The 21,061-nt window shown below is 39.0% G+C and overlaps 1 protein-coding gene across 4 annotated transcripts in view; it reads left to right on the top strand.

Annotated features, from left to right (window-relative positions):
* The window catches only part of polk (polymerase (DNA directed) kappa), a 71,559-nt gene extending 51,109 nt beyond the window's left edge, over positions 1–20,450 (top strand). For all 4 annotated transcript variants that reach the window (XM_048621227.1, XM_048621233.1, XM_048621239.1 and 1 more), the window contains 6 exons: positions 8,971–9,003; positions 12,166–12,262; positions 12,449–12,620; positions 13,802–14,914; positions 18,468–18,519; positions 19,879–20,450. In XM_048621227.1, the coding sequence (XP_048477184.1) occupies positions 8,971–9,003; positions 12,166–12,262; positions 12,449–12,620; positions 13,802–14,914; positions 18,468–18,519; positions 19,879–19,963 (1,552 nt within the window). In that variant the 3' untranslated portion in view covers positions 19,964–20,450. The remainder of the gene's footprint in view (positions 1–8,970; positions 9,004–12,165; positions 12,263–12,448; positions 12,621–13,801; positions 14,915–18,467; positions 18,520–19,878) is intronic.
* Positions 20,451–21,061: the final 611 nt, after the last annotated feature.

Genomic DNA, 21,061 nt, shown 5'->3' with positions numbered 1-21,061 from the left:
TTGCCTGGAGCCCAGCAATTTTCTTTATGTTCCAGTTGCTCATTCAATTCGCTTTCAAAAATCCTTGTTGAATCTGTCTGCCCACTACTGTCGGGTTGTGTATTCCAGAACCCAAGCACTCATTGTATAAAAATGTTCTCCCTTTTTGTTTCCATTTAATTCTTTTGTCCATCATCTTGTATCTGGCATTTGACTATTTCATCACCAACAGAGTCTCTCTATCTTTTAGTGTATATCTGAGAATGGAGGCAGTAAGGTGGTGAGCAAACTGACAACGGTGCCCATTGTACAGAGAGCCATTCAAATTGAGAAGAGAATGCAAATGTAGTATTAGCATGACCTGATGGCTATTACAGAAACATAGTTTCAGGGTCAACCGGGCTGGGACCTGAATGCTGAAGCACATGTGAAATTTTGAAAAGACAGAAAACTAGGAAAGAATTTTGTAGTGGCTCTACTAATTAAGAATGGCATTAACACATCAGTGAGAAGTGACTTTAACTTGAAAGAATAATATATGGAGTCAATTTGCATAGAATTAAGAAATAGGAAAGGTAAAGTGTCACTTCAGAATGTGGTATTTGGACTCCCTAACGGTAGTTATACTGAGTTTAGAAGTAAGTGGGGCATGTAAGATGTAGGTTTGAAGAATCAGATTGGTAAAGGTAGCCTTGAAAATTGGTGTATTCAGAACATTATTTGAATCCTTTCATGAGCTGTCAAGGTCAGTATTTGTTGCCTATGCCCATTATAGCCTGTGAACTGAGTGGCTTGCTGGGCCATGTCAGGGAATGATTCAGGGTCTGGAGTTGCATGTAGGCCAAACTAGATTAGGACATCAGATTTCCTTTGCTAAAGGATATTAGTGAACCAGTTGGGTTTTTACAACAATCCGTGATTATTTCATGACATCATTATTGATGAATAATTTCCAATCCCAGATTTACTGATTCAGTTCGGATTTCGCCAGCTGCCATGTGGGATTTGAATCTGTGTCCTTCGAGCATTAGCCTGAATCTCTGGATTATTAGTTCAGTGACATTACAATACACCATGTGATGGATGAGACTCACTCATTCAGCAGGAACACAAAAGATAAAAAAGAATTATTAGACTTCCTGAGGAAATAATAGAAAAGGTGGATAAAGAGAAATCTGTAGATGTGGTGTACTTGGATTTCCAAAGGATATTTAATAACTTGCCATATTCCTTCACAATACAAGAGCACAGGTGTAAGGATAACCTTAACATTGATAAAAGATCGTTTTAAAACCAGAGAGTTGGGAGAAGTATTTTTTTCCCAGTTCTCAAGCAGCAATTGTTAGACTTCCACAGGGACAATGTTGGGGCTTCAACTATTTATAATCCAAATCAATGACTTGGATGAAAGGACAAAATGTATGTTAGCTAAATTTACTGATGACACCAAGATAGATGAAAGTCAGCATATTGTTGAAAGGTGGTAAAGAAAATACAAAAAGATATACATAAGTTGTGTCTGGACAAAGGTTTTACAGGTGGAGTATCATATGGGAAAATATGAATTTATCCATTTTGGCAGTAAGAATAACAGAACAGTATATTATTTAAATTGAAGGAGAGTAGTGGTAGAGGGATCTGGGAGTACTGGTGCATGAATCATGATTAGAATGTAAAGTGTAGGGAAGTAGCTGCAGAGATCATAGTGAGACAACTGGAGCACTATGTACAGTTTTGGTTCCTTTCTTAACAAGGAATATATTTGTTTTAGGCAGTTCTGAGACTGTTGACTCCATTAATTCCTGGGATGAAGTGCTTATGTTATGTAGGACAGATGATGCTTTTGGAGTTTAGGTCAATGAGATATGGTCTTATTGAAACACATAAGATGCTGAGGGGATTTGATATGGTGCATACAGTGTGGATATTTCTATTTGAGACACATAGGGGACAGAATTTAAAAATAAAGGATCTTCATTTTGAGACAGAGATGAGGCAATTTCTCTGGAGGTTGTTAATCTGCGGAATTCTCTTCCACACAAGATAGTGGATTTTGGGTCGTTGAATTTATACAAAACTGAGTTTATTAGATTTTTGATAAACAAGGGAGTCGAAGGTAATGGGAGGCCCATAGGTAGGTATTGTACCATAATCAAATTAGCCATGTTGTTTTGGAATAGCAGAGCAGGTTGAAAGGGCGAATGGCTAACTGTTGCTCCTAAGTCTTATTTCCATTTGCTAAGAAGAGCCAGGAGGGGACATGAGAAGTCTTTAGCAGGTAGGATCAAGGAAAACCCTAAAGCTTTCTATAGGTATGTCAGGAATAAAAGAATGACCAGAGTAAGATTAGGGCCGGTCAAGGACAGTAGTGGGAAGTTGTGCGTGGAGTCCGAAGAGATAGGAGAAGCGCTAAATAAATATTTTTCGTCAGTATTCACACAGGAAAACGACAATGTTGTCGAGGAGAATACTGAGATACAGTCTATTAGACTAAACGGGATTGAGGTTCATAAGGAGGAGGTGTTAGCAATTCTGGAAGGTGTGAAAATAGATAAGTCCCCTGGGCCGGATGGGATTTATCCTAGGATTCTCTGGGAAGCTAGAGAGGAGATTGCAGAGCCTTTGGCTTTGATCTTTATGTCGTCATTGTCTACAGGAATAGTGCCAGAAGAGTGGAGACGAGCAAATGTTGTCCCCTTGTTCAAGAAGGGGAGTAGAGACAACCCTGGTAATTGTAGACCAGTGAGCCTTACTTCGGTTGTGGGTAAAGTGTTGGAAAGGATTATAAGAGATAGGATTTATAATCATCTAGAAAGGAATAATTTGATTAGGGATAGTCAACACGGTTTTGTGAAGGGTAGGTTGTGCCTCACAAACCTTATTGAGTTCTTTGAGAAGGTGACCAAACAGGTGGATGAGGGTAAAGCGGTTGATGTGGTGTATATGGATTTTAGTAAAGCGTTTGATAAGGTTCCCCACGGTAGGCTATTGCAGAAAATACAGAGGTATGGGATTGAGGGTGATTTAGCAGTTTGGATCAGAAATTAGCTAGTTGTAAGAAGACAGAGGGTGGTGGTTGATGGGAAATGTTCATCCTGGAGTTCAGTTACTAGTGGTGTACCTCAAGGATCTGTTTTTGGGCCACTGCTGTTTGTCATTTTTATAAATGACCTGGATGAGGGCGTAGAAGGATGAGTTAGTAAATTTGCGGATGACACCAAAGTCGGTGGAGTTATGGATAGTGCGGAAGGATGTTGCAGGTTACAGAGGGACATAGATAAGCTGCAGAGCTGGGCTGAGAGGTGGCAAATGGAGTTTAATGCGGAAAAGTGTGAGGTGATTCACTTTGGAAGGAGTAACAGGAATACAGAGTACTGGGCTAATGATAAGATTCTTGGTAGTGTGGATGAGCAGAGAGATCTCAGTGTCCATGTGCATAGATCACTGAAAGTTGCCACCCAGGTTGATAGCGTTGTTAAGAAGGCGTACGGTATGTTAGGTTTTATTGGTAGAGGGATTGAGTTTCGGAGCCATGAGGTCATGTTGCAGCTGTACAAAACTCCGGTGCGGCCACACTTGGAGTATTGCGTACAGTTCTGGTCACCGCATTATAGGAAGGATGTGGAAGCATTGGAAAGGGTGCAGAGGAGATTTACCAGGATGTTGCCTGGTATGGAGGGAAGGTCTTATGAGGAAAGGCTGAGGGACTTGAGGCTGTTTTCATTAGAGAGAAGAAGGTTAAGAGGTGACTTAATAGAGACATACAAGATGATCAGAGGATTAGATAGGGTGGACAGTGAGAGCCTTTTTCCTTGGATGGTGATGGCTAGCACGAGGGGTGATAGTTATAGGACAGATGTCAGAGGTAGGTTCTTTACTCAGAGAGTAGTAAGGGCGTGGAATGCCCTGCCTGCAAAAGTAGTAGACTCGCCAACTTTAAGGGCATTTAAATGGTCATTGGATAAACGTATGGATGATAATGGAATAGTTTAGGTTAGATGGGCTTCAGATTAGTTTCACAGGTCGGCGCAACATCGAGGGCCGAAAGGCCTGTACTGCGCTGTAATGTTCTATGTTCTATATGTTCTGCCTTCTTTATCTAGACCGCTCATGATTTTGAACACCTGTATCAAATCTCCTCTCAACCCTCTTTGAGGAGAGTAACCCCAAGTTCTCCAGTCTGTCCGTGTAACTCAAATACCTTATCACTGGAACCATTTTTGTTAATTCACTTGGGGGATGTGGGCAGTGCTGGCTGACCCAGCATGTAATGCCAGTCCCAAATTGCCCTTGAGAAGGTACTGGTGACCTGCTGTCTTGAACTGCTGAAGTCCATATGCTGTGCATAGACCCTGAATGCCATTAAAGAGGGAATTCCAGGAATTGACTCAGCGACAGTGAAGGAACAGCTGCACTTACCCAGGTAGTGGGGAGTATTCCATCACACTCCTGATGTAGAAGGTATGTACAAGGCCTACAAGATGTAGAAGGCCTTGTAGAAGGTGGGTTAGAGGAGTCAGGAGGTAAGTTACCTACTGCAGTATTCCTGTCCTCTGACCTGCTGTTATAGCCCATGTATGTATGTGGTTTGTCTGTGTAGTTGAGTTTCTGATCAAAGGGGATTCAGAAATAGTAATGCTATTGAATGTCAAGAGGAGGCAGGTAGATCTCTTATTGGTGATGGTCACTGCCTGGCATTTGTGTGCTGCAAATGTTGCCACTTTTCAGCCCAAGCTTAGATATTGTCCAGGTATTGGATGTATCCAGCTTCAGTAACAGAGGAATCATGAATGGTGCTGAATATTGTACAAACATTGGCAAACATCCCCTCTTCTGACTGTTTGATGGAGGGAACGTCATTGATGAAGCAGCTGAAGATGTTGTGCCTCGGACACTATTCTGAGGATCTCATGTGGAAATGATCTGGAGTTAGCATGACTGACCTCCTACTACCACAACTATCCTCTTATGTGCCAGGTATAACTCCAACCAGAGGAGAGGTGTTCCCCTGATTCCCCTTGATTCCAGTTTTGTTCAGGCTCCTTGAAATCAAGGATTATCATTCTCACGTCCCTCTGGAATTCAGCTCTTTTGTCTATGTTTGAACCAAGGCTGTAATAAGGTCAGGAGCTGTGCAGCCCTGGCAGAACCAAAACTGGGCGTCAGTGAGCAGGTTACTGTTGAACAAGTTCTGCTTGATAGCACTGTTGATGACATCTTCCCTCAATTTACTGAGGATCAAGAATAGACTGATGGGGCAGTAACTGGCTAGGTTGCATTTGTCCTGCGCTATACCCAGGCAATTTTCCACACTGTTATGCAGATGAAAGTGCTGTCCTGGAACAGCTTTGCCAGTGTTGTGGCAGATTTGGAGTACTGATCTTTGCTCCTATTGCTGGATTATTATCAGGTCCCATAATATTTGCAGCATCCAGTTATCCAGTGCCTCTAACTATTCCTTGATTTCTCGTGGAGAGTCTGGCATCTGTGATACTGGAGACCTCTGGAGGCGGAGATGGATCAGCAACTTGGCACTTCTGACTGAAGATTGTTGCAGTTGCTTCTCCTTCTCTTTACCTAAACCTCTCCTGTATTCTCTTTAAAGTATTCACATCCTTCCTAAAGTGCAGTGCCCAGAATTTCTTCCTACCAAGGTATATCACTTCATACTTCTCTAAATTAAATTTCATCTGTCACATTTCCACCCATTCCATTGGATTGCCTCTTGAATCCTATCACTACTCCGTCAATTCGTAACACAAGGACAGGGGTTAAAAAGCCAGTTTCAACTGTACAGGTGTGTGCTATCACGTGAACCAGGCGGGTTTAGTGTGTGATGTCCTATAGAGACCATAGTTGAAGAACTATACCCTAGTTACTCTGTGTTGCAGTTAAAGTCTCTCTGCTGCAAGCCAATTTAAAAGGAAACAGGACAGTAAAGGATTCTGTCTCACCCTGAACACTGGAATTCAATCACTGTTAAAATGCATCAAATCTACTGAATCTCAACCAATCCAGAAACTAAGGTTCATGAAGCTGACTGCTCACCTACCTATGTCAATACAATCAGTAACCTCCACTATGTAAAGGCTACATGTTCAGCTCTATGGTCTTCAGAGATTGATATGTTTTTTAAAACTGTCTTTTTGAACTTGCCCCTTATTTCTAATCTGTGTATGTGTGTTGGATTAGTATTTCTTCACACTCTTAGTTATTACTAATCTAATTTTGTTAATTCAAGAAAGCCTGATTAAATTAGCTCCTTTAAAGATGTAAGCAAATTTGGATCTGGGAGAAAGGTATCTATTTGGAAGAAATCCTTTCTAAATTACTTTGCTGCAACCAGCCGAGTGGGTGCGTGAAAAAGGAAAGGGAGCCAGTGCACCCTCCTCACCTTGGAGATTACCAATGTGGGGGTATTGTTAAGGCAAAAATGAAATAAAAACTGTGAGAAATAAATTTAAATAAGGAGATTACTGTCATTCTGAAATTTTATATCAGTCACATTACATTCCTCCCCAGACATAAACATTTCCCTCATTATCGGCACTCTTATTGTTGCCTTCCCTTTATAAGTGTTGGGGTTGCCCGTGGTTCTTAGTTGATATAAAGTGGCTGCCCTGGTTTTAGTTGACATAAAAATGGCCGAAGAAGATTGGTTGCTGACGCAGCAATTTACACAGTCAGAATTGTGGCCTTCATACTCATAACAACCAGACAAGATAAAATATTTTCATAAAAATTACACAATGGGATCTTATTAAGAAGCAGCAAAAAATGTAGCCGCTGTTTACACAGTCAGTTTTGATGAGGGACATTGTTGGAAACACTGATTGAAGCCCCTCTTTAAGCTAAACTAAAGTTTGCTCGTTAATATGGGATAGAAGGGGAAAAGCTTGACTCACGTTAGTTAGGATCCTTTAGGTGATTGTAACGTTATGTACATATGCACATACATTTATAAATAATGGAATTTTAAATGTAACAAACATTAAATATTTAACTGAATTTCTCTGGACAGACAACCTTAGACAGTTGGGAGAAACTTTGAGTCTGTTAGCAGGGAGGAACGAATAACAGGAACAAAAACAGAAGTTGCTGGAAAAGATCAGCAGGTCTGGCAGCATCTTTGAAGAAAAACTTAGAGCTAACGTTTCGGGTCTGGTCCTCAGAAAAGATCGCCGGACCTGAAATGTTAACTGTGATTTTTTCTTCACAGATGCTGCCAGACCTGCTGAGCTTTTGCAGCAACTTCTGTTTTTGTTCCTGATTTACAGCATCCACGGTTCTTTCGGTTTTAATTTAGGAATGAATAACAGGTTAGGAAGTCAGCAGGATTGGAATGAGGTTGAAGAAGATGCATTGTGAAAGCCCAAGGATAAGTGATGAGGGTGTTTGGTTAACATCATGAGATCATGGCAAGACTTAACTGTTCTTTGATTATGCTGTCACATGATTGACCTGATTGATTACATACACATCTAATCAATGACATGATCGCTTTGAAATTAGTTTGTAAATGCTAAGGCTGACTGTTTCCTTTGTCCAGTGAAGAAGCTTCTGGATCCCCAGAGGTTTTCTTCCCACTGGCATACCATCAATGAACTCTGGGATACTGCAAGTGGATTCAGAGTATTGAGTGATTCATTTAGTCATTCCGCCCAACAGATATCCTATCTGGAATCGTAATGAACTGGGGAAACCTGCTTGGGGTTTGGCCAAAACAATCTTTAGCATCTCCGAAGGCCCAAGTAGACGCCAAACACCAACAACAAAAGGAGAATACAAAATTCTGAGTGTCCCATCCACTGACTTCTACAAGCACCACCTGGGGCAGGGCATGTAGATCTAGCATTGGACTGTTAAGTTATCTCAGGGCCTACAACTCCAGAGTGAGTGTAAGTTATCTGGGGGTTGGAGAGATTGTCTAAGAAGAAGGAGCAGAAAACAAGTTAGCATGCAGATACAGCAAGTAAATAAAAAAAACATGAAATATTACTGTTTATTGCAATGAGGATGGAATATCATAGCCACAAGGAACATTGTGAGACCACACATGTAGTGCTGAATACTGTTTTGGCCTCCTTATTTCGGAGGGATATATTTGCATTCGAAATAATTTAGACTGTGTCGATTCCTGGGATACAAAGCCTATAGTTGTTGCAGTTTAGAGAATGAAAGGTGTTCTTATTGAAACATCTTTCCCTGGCTAAATTAGAATATGGGGCACAGTTTTAAAATAAGAGGTCTGCAATTTTAGAAGCAGGTGAAGAGAGCTTTTTTCCTCTCAAGCTGTTAGTCTGTGAAAGTCATTGCTCCAGACAGCAATAAAGGCTGGATATTGAAAGTATTCAGGGTTGAGTGAGATAGGTTTTTGGTCATCTGGGAAATGGGGTGTATGCTAACTTCTCAGTCTCCATCACGTCAATATGAGATGCTGAGTGAAGTCATGTTACATCCTCACGAGGAAGAGGTAAATTAGAGACTGAGCCATCAAATACTGATCAAGTAATTGGATTGGTTGTCGTTAAGATTTCTCTGGATAAACTAAGGTGCTGAATGATTTTTGTCAGTTATAATTAGTTTAGGACCTTGTAGACAGATCTGGGAACCGATTTTTCTGCTCATCACCAATGGGAAAATAATGGATGGAGAAAATCAAACAAACAATTTTCTCAACAAAAAATGAGGAAAACAGCAAAAATCTGCATAGGGGATAGGAATATTTAGGTTTGATAATATATAGGAACTATGCTTTCACCTTGTCATCAGAAATTGTAATTTGATCGATTGTGGAACTTAAACCTAAAGTAAACACAATTGGCTACAAAGGTTTTCTTGATTGACATCCTAAAAAGTGAGATGCACTTCCGTGCGAAATGCCTCCAGTTCACTTGGTTCAAACTCCTCTTTAAAACAACTCCGAATGTTGACTTTATACAAGACAAAATAAAATTGTTGTTAATAATGTTCCATCTTTTTTGGTTGTAGAGATGGTGATCGGAAGAGTATGAGCACAGAAAGGTAAGTCTTTTGCAGTAATTCACAACTGTTTTGTGTATGAACCACATTCCAAAAAGTAAGGTTGAGGTTATTGAAGTCTTTACTACTAATAGTTTAGCAGAGAAAGGCAGATAACATTTTTATGGGACTTGCCGGGATATAAAGCTGGAAGAGTTGAGACAGTAGGGTGAAGTGAGGCCTTTTAAGAATTTTTAAATGAGGATGAAGTATTTGAGTTCAGTCCTTCAGGGTAATGAAGAGCCGCCGGAAGTTACCAACAGACTACAGTTGATGGAACATTATAAGTTAGAATGTGGGTGGCAGGGCTTTGCCTAAGTTGAACCAAGTATCTTGAGAAACCAGCAAGAAAAAATCTTGAAGTGGAGTTTGGAAGTGTTGTGATCCCAACTGATGGAAATAGTGGACAAGTCTGATCCCTGATGTAAAACTTGATAGACAGTAATTATATTTTACTTTTATTTACCTTGGAGGTAACATATCCGTAAGAGAATGTCAATGTCCTTTTAACTGATAAAACCATTAGTTCTCTCAGGACAGTGCCTTGAAAGGAATTTGGGGATTTACAAATACATATTAATCAATTAAAGCCTTCTAACTGATTAAAGATTTAACAGTATCTTAGGGTTGCTTAATATATCCTCATCAGTGGTGTGACCCTTTGATCTTTTACTTATAAATTGTGTGTTTGATACTACCTCTCTCTCTAACACCTGAAGAAGGACTGAGGCTCTGAAAGCTTGTTTTTTCAAATAAACCTGTTGGACTATAACCTGGTGTTGTGGGTTTCTGATCTTTTAATGAAAGAATACAGAGATTTATTACAAATGATATGAAAACATAAACCAAATTACACTCGATAAGAACTGTTGGAATGATTCCAGTGCAAATATCAGAAAGAATGATACATTTAGTAATACCCTTATGGACACCCCTATCTTAATGCTAAAACTTTATGCTCAGCAGGCATGTTTATAATTGGTTCAATTTCAGTAAAATTCTGTTCATGTTCTAGATGCTATTTTCTTCAGTTAGTGTCTCTCCATGCAACTCTTAAAGCAAACTGTTAATTCAATTCATTGTTTCTTAACATACCCTAAACTCATATCTTCAACAGCCTTGTCTTCCTCTCTGACACACCAATAGCCTTCTGCTACTGAAGTTTTCTTCTCATTGACCTCTAGCATCTCAGGACTTCTGCTGAGCTCAAAGCTTTCCAGCCCTGACTGCTTGAAGGCTACCAATAACAGCACCTCTGTTTTTATGGGCCTCTTATCCCTGCATGAACATTTTCCTTGCTTTTGACTCCCATTCGGGCAGTTGTAAGACTGAAGTTAGCAAATACCAGAGCAAATATCTCCTCAGGTAGCATGCTGATGATTTAGCTGAAATCAGATGACTACTTGTAAATCCTGTTTTGAGCTCAATGGTAGAATAGAATCATAGAATCTCTACAGTGTGGAAGCAGGCCATTCAGCCCATCGAGTCCACACCGACCCTCTGAATAGCAGCCCACCCAGACCTACCTCTCCTACCCTATCCCTGTAATCCTGCATTTCCCATACCTAATCCATCTAGCCTGCACATCCGTGGACACTATGGGCAATTTAGTATGGCCAATCCACCTGGCCTGCACATCTTTGGACTGTGGGAGGGAACCAGAGCACTGGGAGGAAACCCACACAGACACAGGGAGAATGTGCAAACTCCACACAGACAGTCACCCGAGGGTGGAATCGAACCCAGGTCCCTAGTGCTGTGAGTCAGGAGTGCTAACCACTGAGTCACTGTGCCGCTCTGACCATTTTAAAAAGAAAGTCAGATCTTTGCAGAAGTGGAAAAGTTAAAATCCATTTACCTTCCACTTTAGAACCCAAGTTCTCAAGTAACAATATGTTATGAACCTTCATAACAGGAGGCAACAAAAGCAGAGTGTCAGCAGCAGTGAAAGCAGGCAGTGTTGATGAGATGGAATAAAGCAAACTTGGCATCTAATGAGCAATTGGAATTTGCATCTCATCTTAGGGGCAGACAATACATTTGGGCATTGCACTGTTTTTCAACTTGTTACAACAGAATTGTGAGCACAGATACAGAGATTTTAATAGGTGCTGGTTGGGATTACTTTGTGCATTAATGTTTTAGCGAAGATTTGTGGCTCAGGCTGTTTTGCTGCAAAACAACACGACGAGCTTTCCTTAATATCTGTACACTTGGACAATGAAGGCCATCAATTTAACTGGGACAAGGTAACCATGGTAGTCCAAGCCAAACGTAGACACGCACGGGAATTCCTAGAGGCATGGTTCTCAACCCATAATGCATTCAACAAACATATAGAATTGGACCCCATATACAAACCCATACACAACAAAACTGGAAATGACAGTACTCACCATAACGGACCAGACAGTATAAATTCCAAGCGGAGTAGAACAACATCGTTTCATCAGAGGCCTCACTGATGATACCACCCAGCATGGCGACAAAATGTCTGAACAAAACAAGCCAGCTCGGCGAGCAAGTCAACAACCTTGTTTTGCCCATATTTGTTCCAGAACTTTATATTGCACAAGAAGCCAAAGGCTACAGTAACTTTAGAGAATATTATGGTGGATGGTTGAATGTCAAGAAAGAGTTCAGGAGACTGAGGGTTGATTTATCTCCATAAAATAGTATGTTTTAGTTAGCTGTTGTGTGTTTTTAGGGTTGAACTTTTAAAAATTATAACAGTCTTGTGGAAAATGCATATTTTCAGGGGGAGAATAATGTGGTTGTTGTAGTAGAGCATGGAGGCTTAAAATTTGGCTTTTTTTTTAGGAGATGAAAATAAGGCAGAGTTGAAAGCAAGGAAATCTGTCTCCATGTCAGGGCATCTTTAAAGGATTAGCACAAAAACCCACCAGCATAGTTCACAGCTTCTAAAACAAACTAGGAAGATATTTACAGCAGTAGTATTTCCATCAGCAAATAATGAAATATTTTAATATGCACAAGCACAATAATTTTTTTTATGATATATTCTACCGAATTGGGTAAATTGTATTTTAGGGACATCTTTTAAAAGGCATAGTGTTAGTGTATGCACTACTATCAAACTATCTTGCACATAGTATATTTTTGATCTTAGAAACTAGATTATGCAATTTTATTTTTGAATTTTAGGACATTCCACGAAATGAGTAAAGCAGCAGAGCAGTACAGCTTATGTCGTGACCTTTGTCATGATCTCGAAGAAGATCTTCAAAAGGAAGGACTAAAGGTGCTGCTTTTGCCTTTTTGAAGCTTTTTCTCTTTGTACTGACCAAAATGTATTTGAAGTCTTGCTATCATGATATTGTTTAAATGGGCTATTGTGTAATTCACAAAAAAAAACAAAATCTGTGAGTCTGCTGGACGTTTAATGGAACGTTCTGTCTATAAAATAATTCTTCTTTTAAAATCATAGGGGAAAACAGTAACTCTAAAATTGAAGAATGTAAACTTCGAAGTGAAGACCAGAGCCTGCACAGTTCCAGCACCAGTTTCCAAAGAGGAAGAAATTTTTGCAGTGGCACGTGAATTGCTGAAGACAGAGATTAATAGCGTGCATCCTCGGCCACTGAGACTGAGACTTATGGGTAATGTGCAGCCAGAATAATAAATGAATATATTCCCTGTAACACGTTATTAATCCTGATGAAACTGACGGTTTATCCACTTTCAAGAGATGACAAAAGGAGATTGTAAATAGCAAATGGTCTTTTTTAAATTGGATCACAGGCAATTCCATACTGTTCTATAATGGAGAGGATAAAATGTGCACAGAGTTGTGCTTTGGCACTAAAGCAGAGAAAAATGTCGAATTTCTAGAGGTTGCATAGTTTTACTGTCTAAGAAGTTAAGAAGGGTCACAAATAAAAAGGAAAAAACAACTGCATATTTGTAATAGGTGCAGAAAATATTGGAAGTAAAAAGCAGATCAATCCATATCTGCAAAGAGAGAAGATATACTGGTTGACTCGCTTCAGATTTCAAAGAGCACAGCCAAAACATGGAAAATATATTGACGATGAGTAGGAAAAAGGAAACAGCTGTTCTTTACCCAGTTCTGCTTTATCGCTTACAAAAACAATCAAGATCATAGCGGGAAATGTCTGTATCATTCCGATAAATTAATTCATCAGACAGCAAGAATGGTTGCTCTGTTGTAGGTACATATGACGAATTGCATAGATTGTGATCTTGATGATAGTTCCAGTGAAAAGTGTAAGGAATAACAGAACTCATTTGAATTTTTTTGTAGAAAACAATGGGGGAAGGGTGTTTGATGTGACTTTTCAAACAGATATTAAGAACCTCGTTTTTGAATTTGTAGAACAGACAAATGTTGTATTAATTCTCCTTTATTTTGGATTCACTGAGGCCATGAATGATTCACTGATTGTGAGGGTAAGCAGCAGCGACTTATTTTTTAAGCATCAGCTTCAAAGTGATTTGAACGACTGCTCTATTGTTTTTGTTTCTCCTGTCTGGAATGGGTTAGTCTTTAATTGGAAGTTCCCAGACTTCTTGGCTTGGCTGTTGAATAAACAGTAAACCAATATGTTGTGCGGGTTCACTGTTAGCTATGTTTAATCAGACTATTATATTTTATATTCTTTGTAAGTTATATGCAAGCCAGTTTTCAGTCTTTCATGTGCTCCCAAGGGTATTTTGTCTTTGAATATTTCCCATTTTGATTATCATGGTAAATTTAGTGATTTGTTGCTGTTGTGCTATTAATGGGTTATTATTTCTCCCTTCTGTTCCCCCTGTACAGGTGTGCGAGTGTCTGGGTTTGTACAACAAGAAGAAAAAAAATCTGGCCAGAAAAGCATCACCAAATTTTTGTGTACTGGAAAATCTGAGAGCACCACTATGTCTGATAGCATAGTTGTCAAGGACCAAGCAGAACTTTCAGAAGTACCCAAAGAAGAGAGTGTTTTCAGTAAAAAGTGGCAACAAAGCAATCAACAATCCTTCTTCAACCAGGTTCTTGCAAAGAAGCAACAAGGAAGGTACAAACCTGCAGGAGCAATCCCTGCAGGCACTGATTGTGAGGGCAGCGGTCTGGACCCAAAATTAAACGTTACTAGTAATTGTCCAACATGTTTCAAAAAGCAGGGCATATCAGCTTTAGGGGTATTTAACAAGCATGTTGATGAATGTCTATGTGTAACTAGGCCTCTTGAAATTGCAGAGACAATAAGAGAACCAAAAACAAGTTCTATAAATATGAAGACAGCATCTGGCTTGGATAATGATTTGAAAAATGCAGTCATCAATCTAAAAAGTGACCAGTTAAATCAGGGATGTTCAGAAACATATTTGCAAAGAGAAACTGGAAATAACAGCATTATCTGGGAATCTTCAACCAACAGTAGTACATGCTGTATTGGGCATTTTGGTGACCAGACGAATATTAAAGCAATACTTACAAATCCTAATAGTGCAGCAAAATTCTTGGCATTCACTAATGAAGAAGATATGTTGGAAGAGGAATTTTCAGACTGCAGCCATTCACTGAACAATAAATTATCAAGTAAATCTGCTAACACAACACAAAAAGAGAAGAGATCTAGTCTGCAAGAATCAAGTGGTGGCATATTAAATCAACCCTCATTTGTACAATATGACCAGTTAATACAGACAACTGAACAGCAACAGTCAAACCAGTTACTAAATAATACCAGATCATCACAGGAAAGGCCTACTGTTCACTTAAAGGAACCAGCTGGACTAGTTTGTCCAATTTGCAACATTAACCAAGAAACAACTGATCTCTCATTGTTCAACAAGCATGTTGACATTTGTCTAAATCAAGGGGTTATACAAGAACTAGCTGAAAGACCAACACACTCTCATATCACAGAATGCAATTCAAATGAAATGGGTGAGCAGTCATTTTTCCGGTGTTCAATTTTTGTGTTGCTGTTTAATCTTGGATGTTTTTGAGGTGTTGTATTCCCTGTTCTTAAAGTGCAGATTCATCCTGAAATGTGATGGCATCCCATCATCTAAGTGAACCACTGAGGTGAGATCATGGAAAACGGCCAGTCCAATCTACCTGCAATTGATATCCAGATATTTGTACATGCTTGCTACATGATTACAATAGATCACCTTCAGGATTGTGTGCCTGGCTGTGTTTTTTTACTGCCTACCTCAGGAGCACAGAGGACAATTGTAATTTCCCTTGCTGTGTAAATGCTAATCATCTATCTCAGTAGGGATTGAAACTGTTAGATTGCTTTTGTCCTGCTTTGATCCACATCAGGTGCATGTAGTTGTTAAAGTGGAATTACTTTATTAATGAGTGAGCTGGTAACATCACTGGATTAGTAATCCAGAGGTTTAGGCTAATATTGCAGAGGCAAGGGTTCAAAACCCACCACAGAAGCTGATGGAATTTAAGTACAATTAATTAATAAACATTTTATAGTTAAAAGCTGGTCCTGGTAAGAATAACCAAAAAATTATCATTAATTGTCATAAGAACCCATCTGGTTCATTAATATCTTTTAGGACAGGAAATCAGCAGTCATGCCTGGTGACCCCAGACCCAAAATAATGTGGATCATTCTTAACTGTCCGCTCGAATGACCTAGCAAGCCGCATAGTTGTACCAAACTACAACAGAAAAATCAAAATGAATGACAACTAATAGACAATGAGCATCAAACCAGGCACCAGAAGCAACAACAACACATCCAGCGCTATTGTTTCTGCCACGTTTTTCTTACTAACATCTGGTGACTTATGCTAAAATTGGAAAAACTGTCAATCAAGCAACAGGCTGACATTCATACAGAATCATACCTTACATCCAAAGTTCAGACACCATAACCACCATCCCTGGGTAAGTCCTCAACAGGCTGGACCACTAGAGGTGGTGACACAGTGGTAAACAGTTGGGAATACAACAGGCAATACATTAATCGTGGATGACTTTAAACTTCATCTAAGCTGGGATAGGCAGAAGTAGCTACGAGGAAGAATTTGTAGTGTGTGCTTGGGATGGTTTCCTAGAATAACGTGTTGTGGATGTAACCAGGGATTAGGCATTTTTGGATTTGGTGATTTGTAATCATAGAATCCCTACAGTGTGGAAACAGGCCATTTGGCCCAATGAGTCCACACCGCCCCTCCAAAGAGCATCCCAACCAGACCCATTCCCCTACTGTTTCCCTGTAACCTGGCATTTCCTATGTCTAATCCACCTAACGTACACATCTCTGGACACTACAGGCAAATTAGCATGACCCAATCAACCTAACGTGCACATCTTTGGGTTGTGGGAAGAAACGGAGCACTCAGAGGAAACCCATGCAGACACGGGGAGCATGTGCAAACTCCACACAGACAGTCGCCTGAGGGTGGAATTGAGCCTGGGTCCCTGGTACTGTGAGGCAGCTTTCATAAATGATGTCAGAATAAAAGATCCCTAATGAAATTGTGACCATGGTAGAATTTAGCATTCAGTTCGAGAAGGAGGAACTTCAGTCAGAAACAACAATGCTAATCTTAAGTAAAGGTAATTATGAAGCTAGCTGGAGTGGACTGGAAAAAGAGTTTAGCAGCAAAGATGGTTAAGGAAAAAAGCAGATGTTGAAGAAAATAGTTATGGCTTGCAACACAAGCCATATCCCAGTGAGAAAGAAAGATTTGAGGAAAGGGACAAGCCAGCCATGGTTAACCAGGGAAATTAATGATAGCATCAAACTGAAACAAAAATAAGTCCTAAAATGGGCAAAGATAAGTGGTAAGCCAGAAGAAAGGCAAAATTTTAAAAATCAGCAAAACACAAAAAGAGGGAAAAGATCAACTTTGATGGGAAACTTGTGAGTAATACCTGTTACAGAAACATCTGTCCATGATAGGAGTGACCAGTGCACAGTCTTGTGGAGATGAAATACTGTCTTCATGCGGGGGGATACCCTCTGCAGTTTAGTGCTGAACTCACACTGCAAAATGGGATAGATTTAAAACAGATCTACCAATTCAACATGTCCACATCCATAAGGCACTGTGGTTCATTAGCAGCAGATATCTCAAATAACAAACATAGTCATACAGCACAAAAACAGCCCCTTCAGTCTGACTCGTCCATGCCGACCAGGTTTCCCAAACTAAAACTAGTCCCATTTGTCTGTGGTTGGCCCATATCCCTCTAAACCCACTTAGGACCCCTGCTTACAACCCAGCTTGGAAGGTGCACCACCAGAAATGAAATAAGTCCCAATTAGCTAATCCCATCTCTTAGCTTAGCCCTGGTTTTCACCACCTTCCCTGGTGACCCTTTCTCTAGCTCTGCTTCTCAACTGAAAAAAGCAAATAAAAGGTCTCATTAGTTAGTCCTTCAATTTGGCAATTTTTAATGTTATTACTTACTTAAATTATCAATCTGTTGCTTCAGATTTTTTTCTCTGAAATTTATTCTTAATTTTGTGGCAAATTTGCTTACTGATCAATGTTCTTTCGTTCCGTAACTACAGAAATGACATTCTCCTTTTATCTATCTCTCACTCAATGGAATTGTGGCCCTTTTAGGAAACAGTGCATTGTTGTTCTCAGCATATTCCTGAATCCTGTTTCTCTGAGTAGTAACATTGACCATCCCCAGATGCTTTCCTTAGTTTTTGGAGAGCTGGCAATCATGCCTGTCGCAATCATTATTTTTTACTCCCTGGCCATGTCAAGATAAATCCCGTGGAATCCTTTAAAGAAAGACAGAGGCTGTCTCCCTACCAAATACTACTTATTTTAAAACTTTCCTTCCCTTGTTTTCAATCCCTCTGTGACCTCACCCTTCCTTACCTCTGCAAATTCCACTAGCTGCAAAATCCACCCAAATATTTATCAAATCCTACCCCCTTGAACATCCCCAATTTTAACTCCTTCCCTCAGTGGTTGTACCTTCATGGCCCAGGCACTAAGCTCTGGAATTTCCTCCCTAAATTTTGCTCACTCTCTCTCTCTGTCTCTACTTTAGATACTGGCACTGTTTAATACTCCTGTCTTTGAACAAGCTTCTGGCCAATTTTCCTCATAACACCTTGATGTAGCTTGATCCTAAATTTTATTTTATTATGCTCCTGTAAAACATCTTGGGACACTTTGATTTAAATATTATTGTAACAACTCAGAAAACTGTCTGATTTTTAGGGGGAATGAAAGTCTAGAATTTTAGTCAGCTTCTTGAGTATCTGTATCGTCTGACTTGGAAGTGTGTTTGCTAATGCTGCTTCATAAAATCAGAAAATATTTCGTTCCTTTCACTGACATCCTTCAATTGGACAAGCAAAATAATTTTACCCCTCCAAAAACATAAAATAATTCTTGCAACAAATATTTTAACTTGGTGTAGAGTTTGGATAGGATGCTACTCCTTGTGAATTGTTTAATCTGTGTCAAGAAAAAAAAGGGTCATTTGTTTATATTGACAGGTCTGAAAGTGTTTGAGAAACAGTCTTCAAATTCAAGTGTTCGAACAAAAAGGTGAGATAATAAAGGTTTTAGTATATCTCTATTTTCTGATTATAACTTAGTGTTATTTATACATTTTAGTCACATGTTAAATTGCAGAATCCTTATTTCTACAAAACTATGGCTTTGTAATGAAATAGTTTTGACTGTGTATTTTTATTCATGGAACATGGCTGTGGTTTCTGTTTTAGTTTTTCAACAACATCCCTCTAAATCTAATCTTTGGGATAACATTTCGTGTTTGTGTGAAACATTAGAATACATTCTTCATTTTTCTGCTTCTATATGATTATCTTGAGAGGATGAGACATATGTTCAGACAAATTGGTATATACCATCTTTTGAAATTAATAGGAGACTTGGAGTTCATGTTGTGTCTGATGCATTTTAGTGAAGAAAGAGCATTGCTCGTTACCAGTTTTAGATTCTGAGAATTGTAAGTGTCCTTGTGGAAATGATTGGGAGAAAGTTTGCAAATAGGTCTCTTGTTGGTAACAAAACCAGTGGTTAATGTTTTAAAGGCTGGCAATTGAAGAGACCCATTCATATAAAATCTGGGAAGTTCGTATTTGGTGTTCCTGCTATTGTGAACTGAGGGAAATAGTGGAGTAGTAGTAATCCAGAGGCGCGGCCTAATGCTTTGGGGTTGTGGGTTCAAATTCTATCACAGCAGCTCTTGGAATTTAAATTCAAATTAATAAAAGAAATCTGAAGAATGGTGGAATTGTAAGCTTGTCTTGCTTTTCTCACTAACATTGACTATGATTTTTGTAAGAACGCGTTTGCATTGCCCTTTCGGGAACGAAATCTGACATCCTCACCTCTCTGTATTACATCTTGTAAATCTGGTTGACTGTTAACTGCCCTCTGAAACCTACTCAGTTCAAGGAGAGTTTTCACAAAATGCTAACCCTGCATCCCATGAAAGTATAAAGAAAAATTATCAAAGATACTCCAAGTATAATATGGTCTCTGATTGCTGGCTAATGTGGAAGAGTGTCCCTGAGTTTAAATGTCAGGAAGGATCTGATTTCATAATTTAAATTGAACTGAATATGGACAATGTTGGAAGTTTGCTGTACAAAGCATTGTAGATGTGACAAAGTTGGCTGTTTTCTTTCCTCTATGTATCTTCGACATTAGTCTTGGGTTTTTGAGTCGGTAATCAGTTCTTTTTCTTCTTCCATCACTACCGTCAAACAAAATGCTAAAGGAGAATCCATCACTCTTTCATTTTATTCATCCTTGTATAAAATTTTAATATGTTCTAAATCTGGAGATAAACTGAGGAGTCACTTTGTATGTAATTCTTGCTGTTTTGTCGTTTGTAAATTTGTTTATTGAATATTTTCTTTTTAAAATTGTTTTCAGAACTGGATCCATAACCCAGCAACAAACAACGAAGAAAGCAAGATGTAAGGGTTCCAAAAACACCATTGAAAGATTTTTAAAATAATTAAGCTAATAAAACAAACCGATTTAAAATAAGTTAATTGTCATTGTTATAATGCACAGTGTGCAGTACAGATTATAAAGCTCTTCTGTTTATATAGTTAGTATATTCTCAGCTAGTTTGTTTTTTCTTTTATCAGTTTGTTGAACAATTGTTCCATAAACATCTAAGCCAGAAATTTTAGATGTCAAAATAAATTTTAACTATTACCAGTAATATATAATTACATTTCCAGACTGAATTTAAATAGATATGGAATCAAGAAATCCGTTCTTTAAAATAAGAACAGTGCAATATTTTTAATCCTGGAAAACATGAATCAAGTACTCAAAAGATCATGTAATATACAAAAGTGTATAAAAGATTTTTTATGATAATATATTTTTCAACCATTTATGTTTCTATAGAAAGATTGCTATTCATGTACTGAATTTATTTATCAAAAGATGCAAGTATATTTTAAACAATAAAGTATTTCTATTCGGTGAAATGGTAGTTCTTGATTGCTGTAGTAGGATTTTATTTTTCCCAATTTTACTTAAGTATTTGTCTGTATTACTTGATGCTATTTATTAAATCTGTTTAGGTGATCAGAATCTGTTTGAATGCTGGTTATCTTCTATATTGGTTAACTAGCTAAATTTTAATAAGATTTTTATGCAGCAGTTTATCTCCAAAGGAGTGGTGGACTCAGGATGGTCATAAATCATAGAATCCCTACAGTGTAGAAACAGGCCCTTTGACCCAACAAGTTCACACCAACCATTGGAGCATCACACCCAGACCCATCCCCCATAACCCACCTAATCTACACATCCCTGAACACTACGGGCAATTTAGCATGGCCAGTCCACCTAACCTGCACATCTTTGGACTGTGGGAGGAAACTGGAGCACCCAGAGGAAACCCATGCAGACACGGGGAGAATGTGCAAACTCCACGCAGACAGTCGCCCGAGGCTGGAATCCCTGACGCTGTGAGGCAGCAGTGCTAACCACTGAGCCACTGTGCTGCCCCAAATGGTATTTGCTTTTTTTTTTACTTTTAAACAAATTTGCACAAATTTTAACATCTGGATATTAGAAATGTTGATGTGGAATA

The sequence above is a fragment of the Rhincodon typus genome, chromosome 3 (genome assembly GCF_021869965.1).
Source record: "Rhincodon typus isolate 14 chromosome 3, sRhiTyp1.1, whole genome shotgun sequence".
In the NCBI taxonomy this organism is placed as follows: Eukaryota; Metazoa; Chordata; class Chondrichthyes; order Orectolobiformes; family Rhincodontidae; genus Rhincodon; species Rhincodon typus.
Note: the sequence above shows the minus strand (reverse complement) of the source record. Positions and strands in the feature narration are given on the sequence as shown.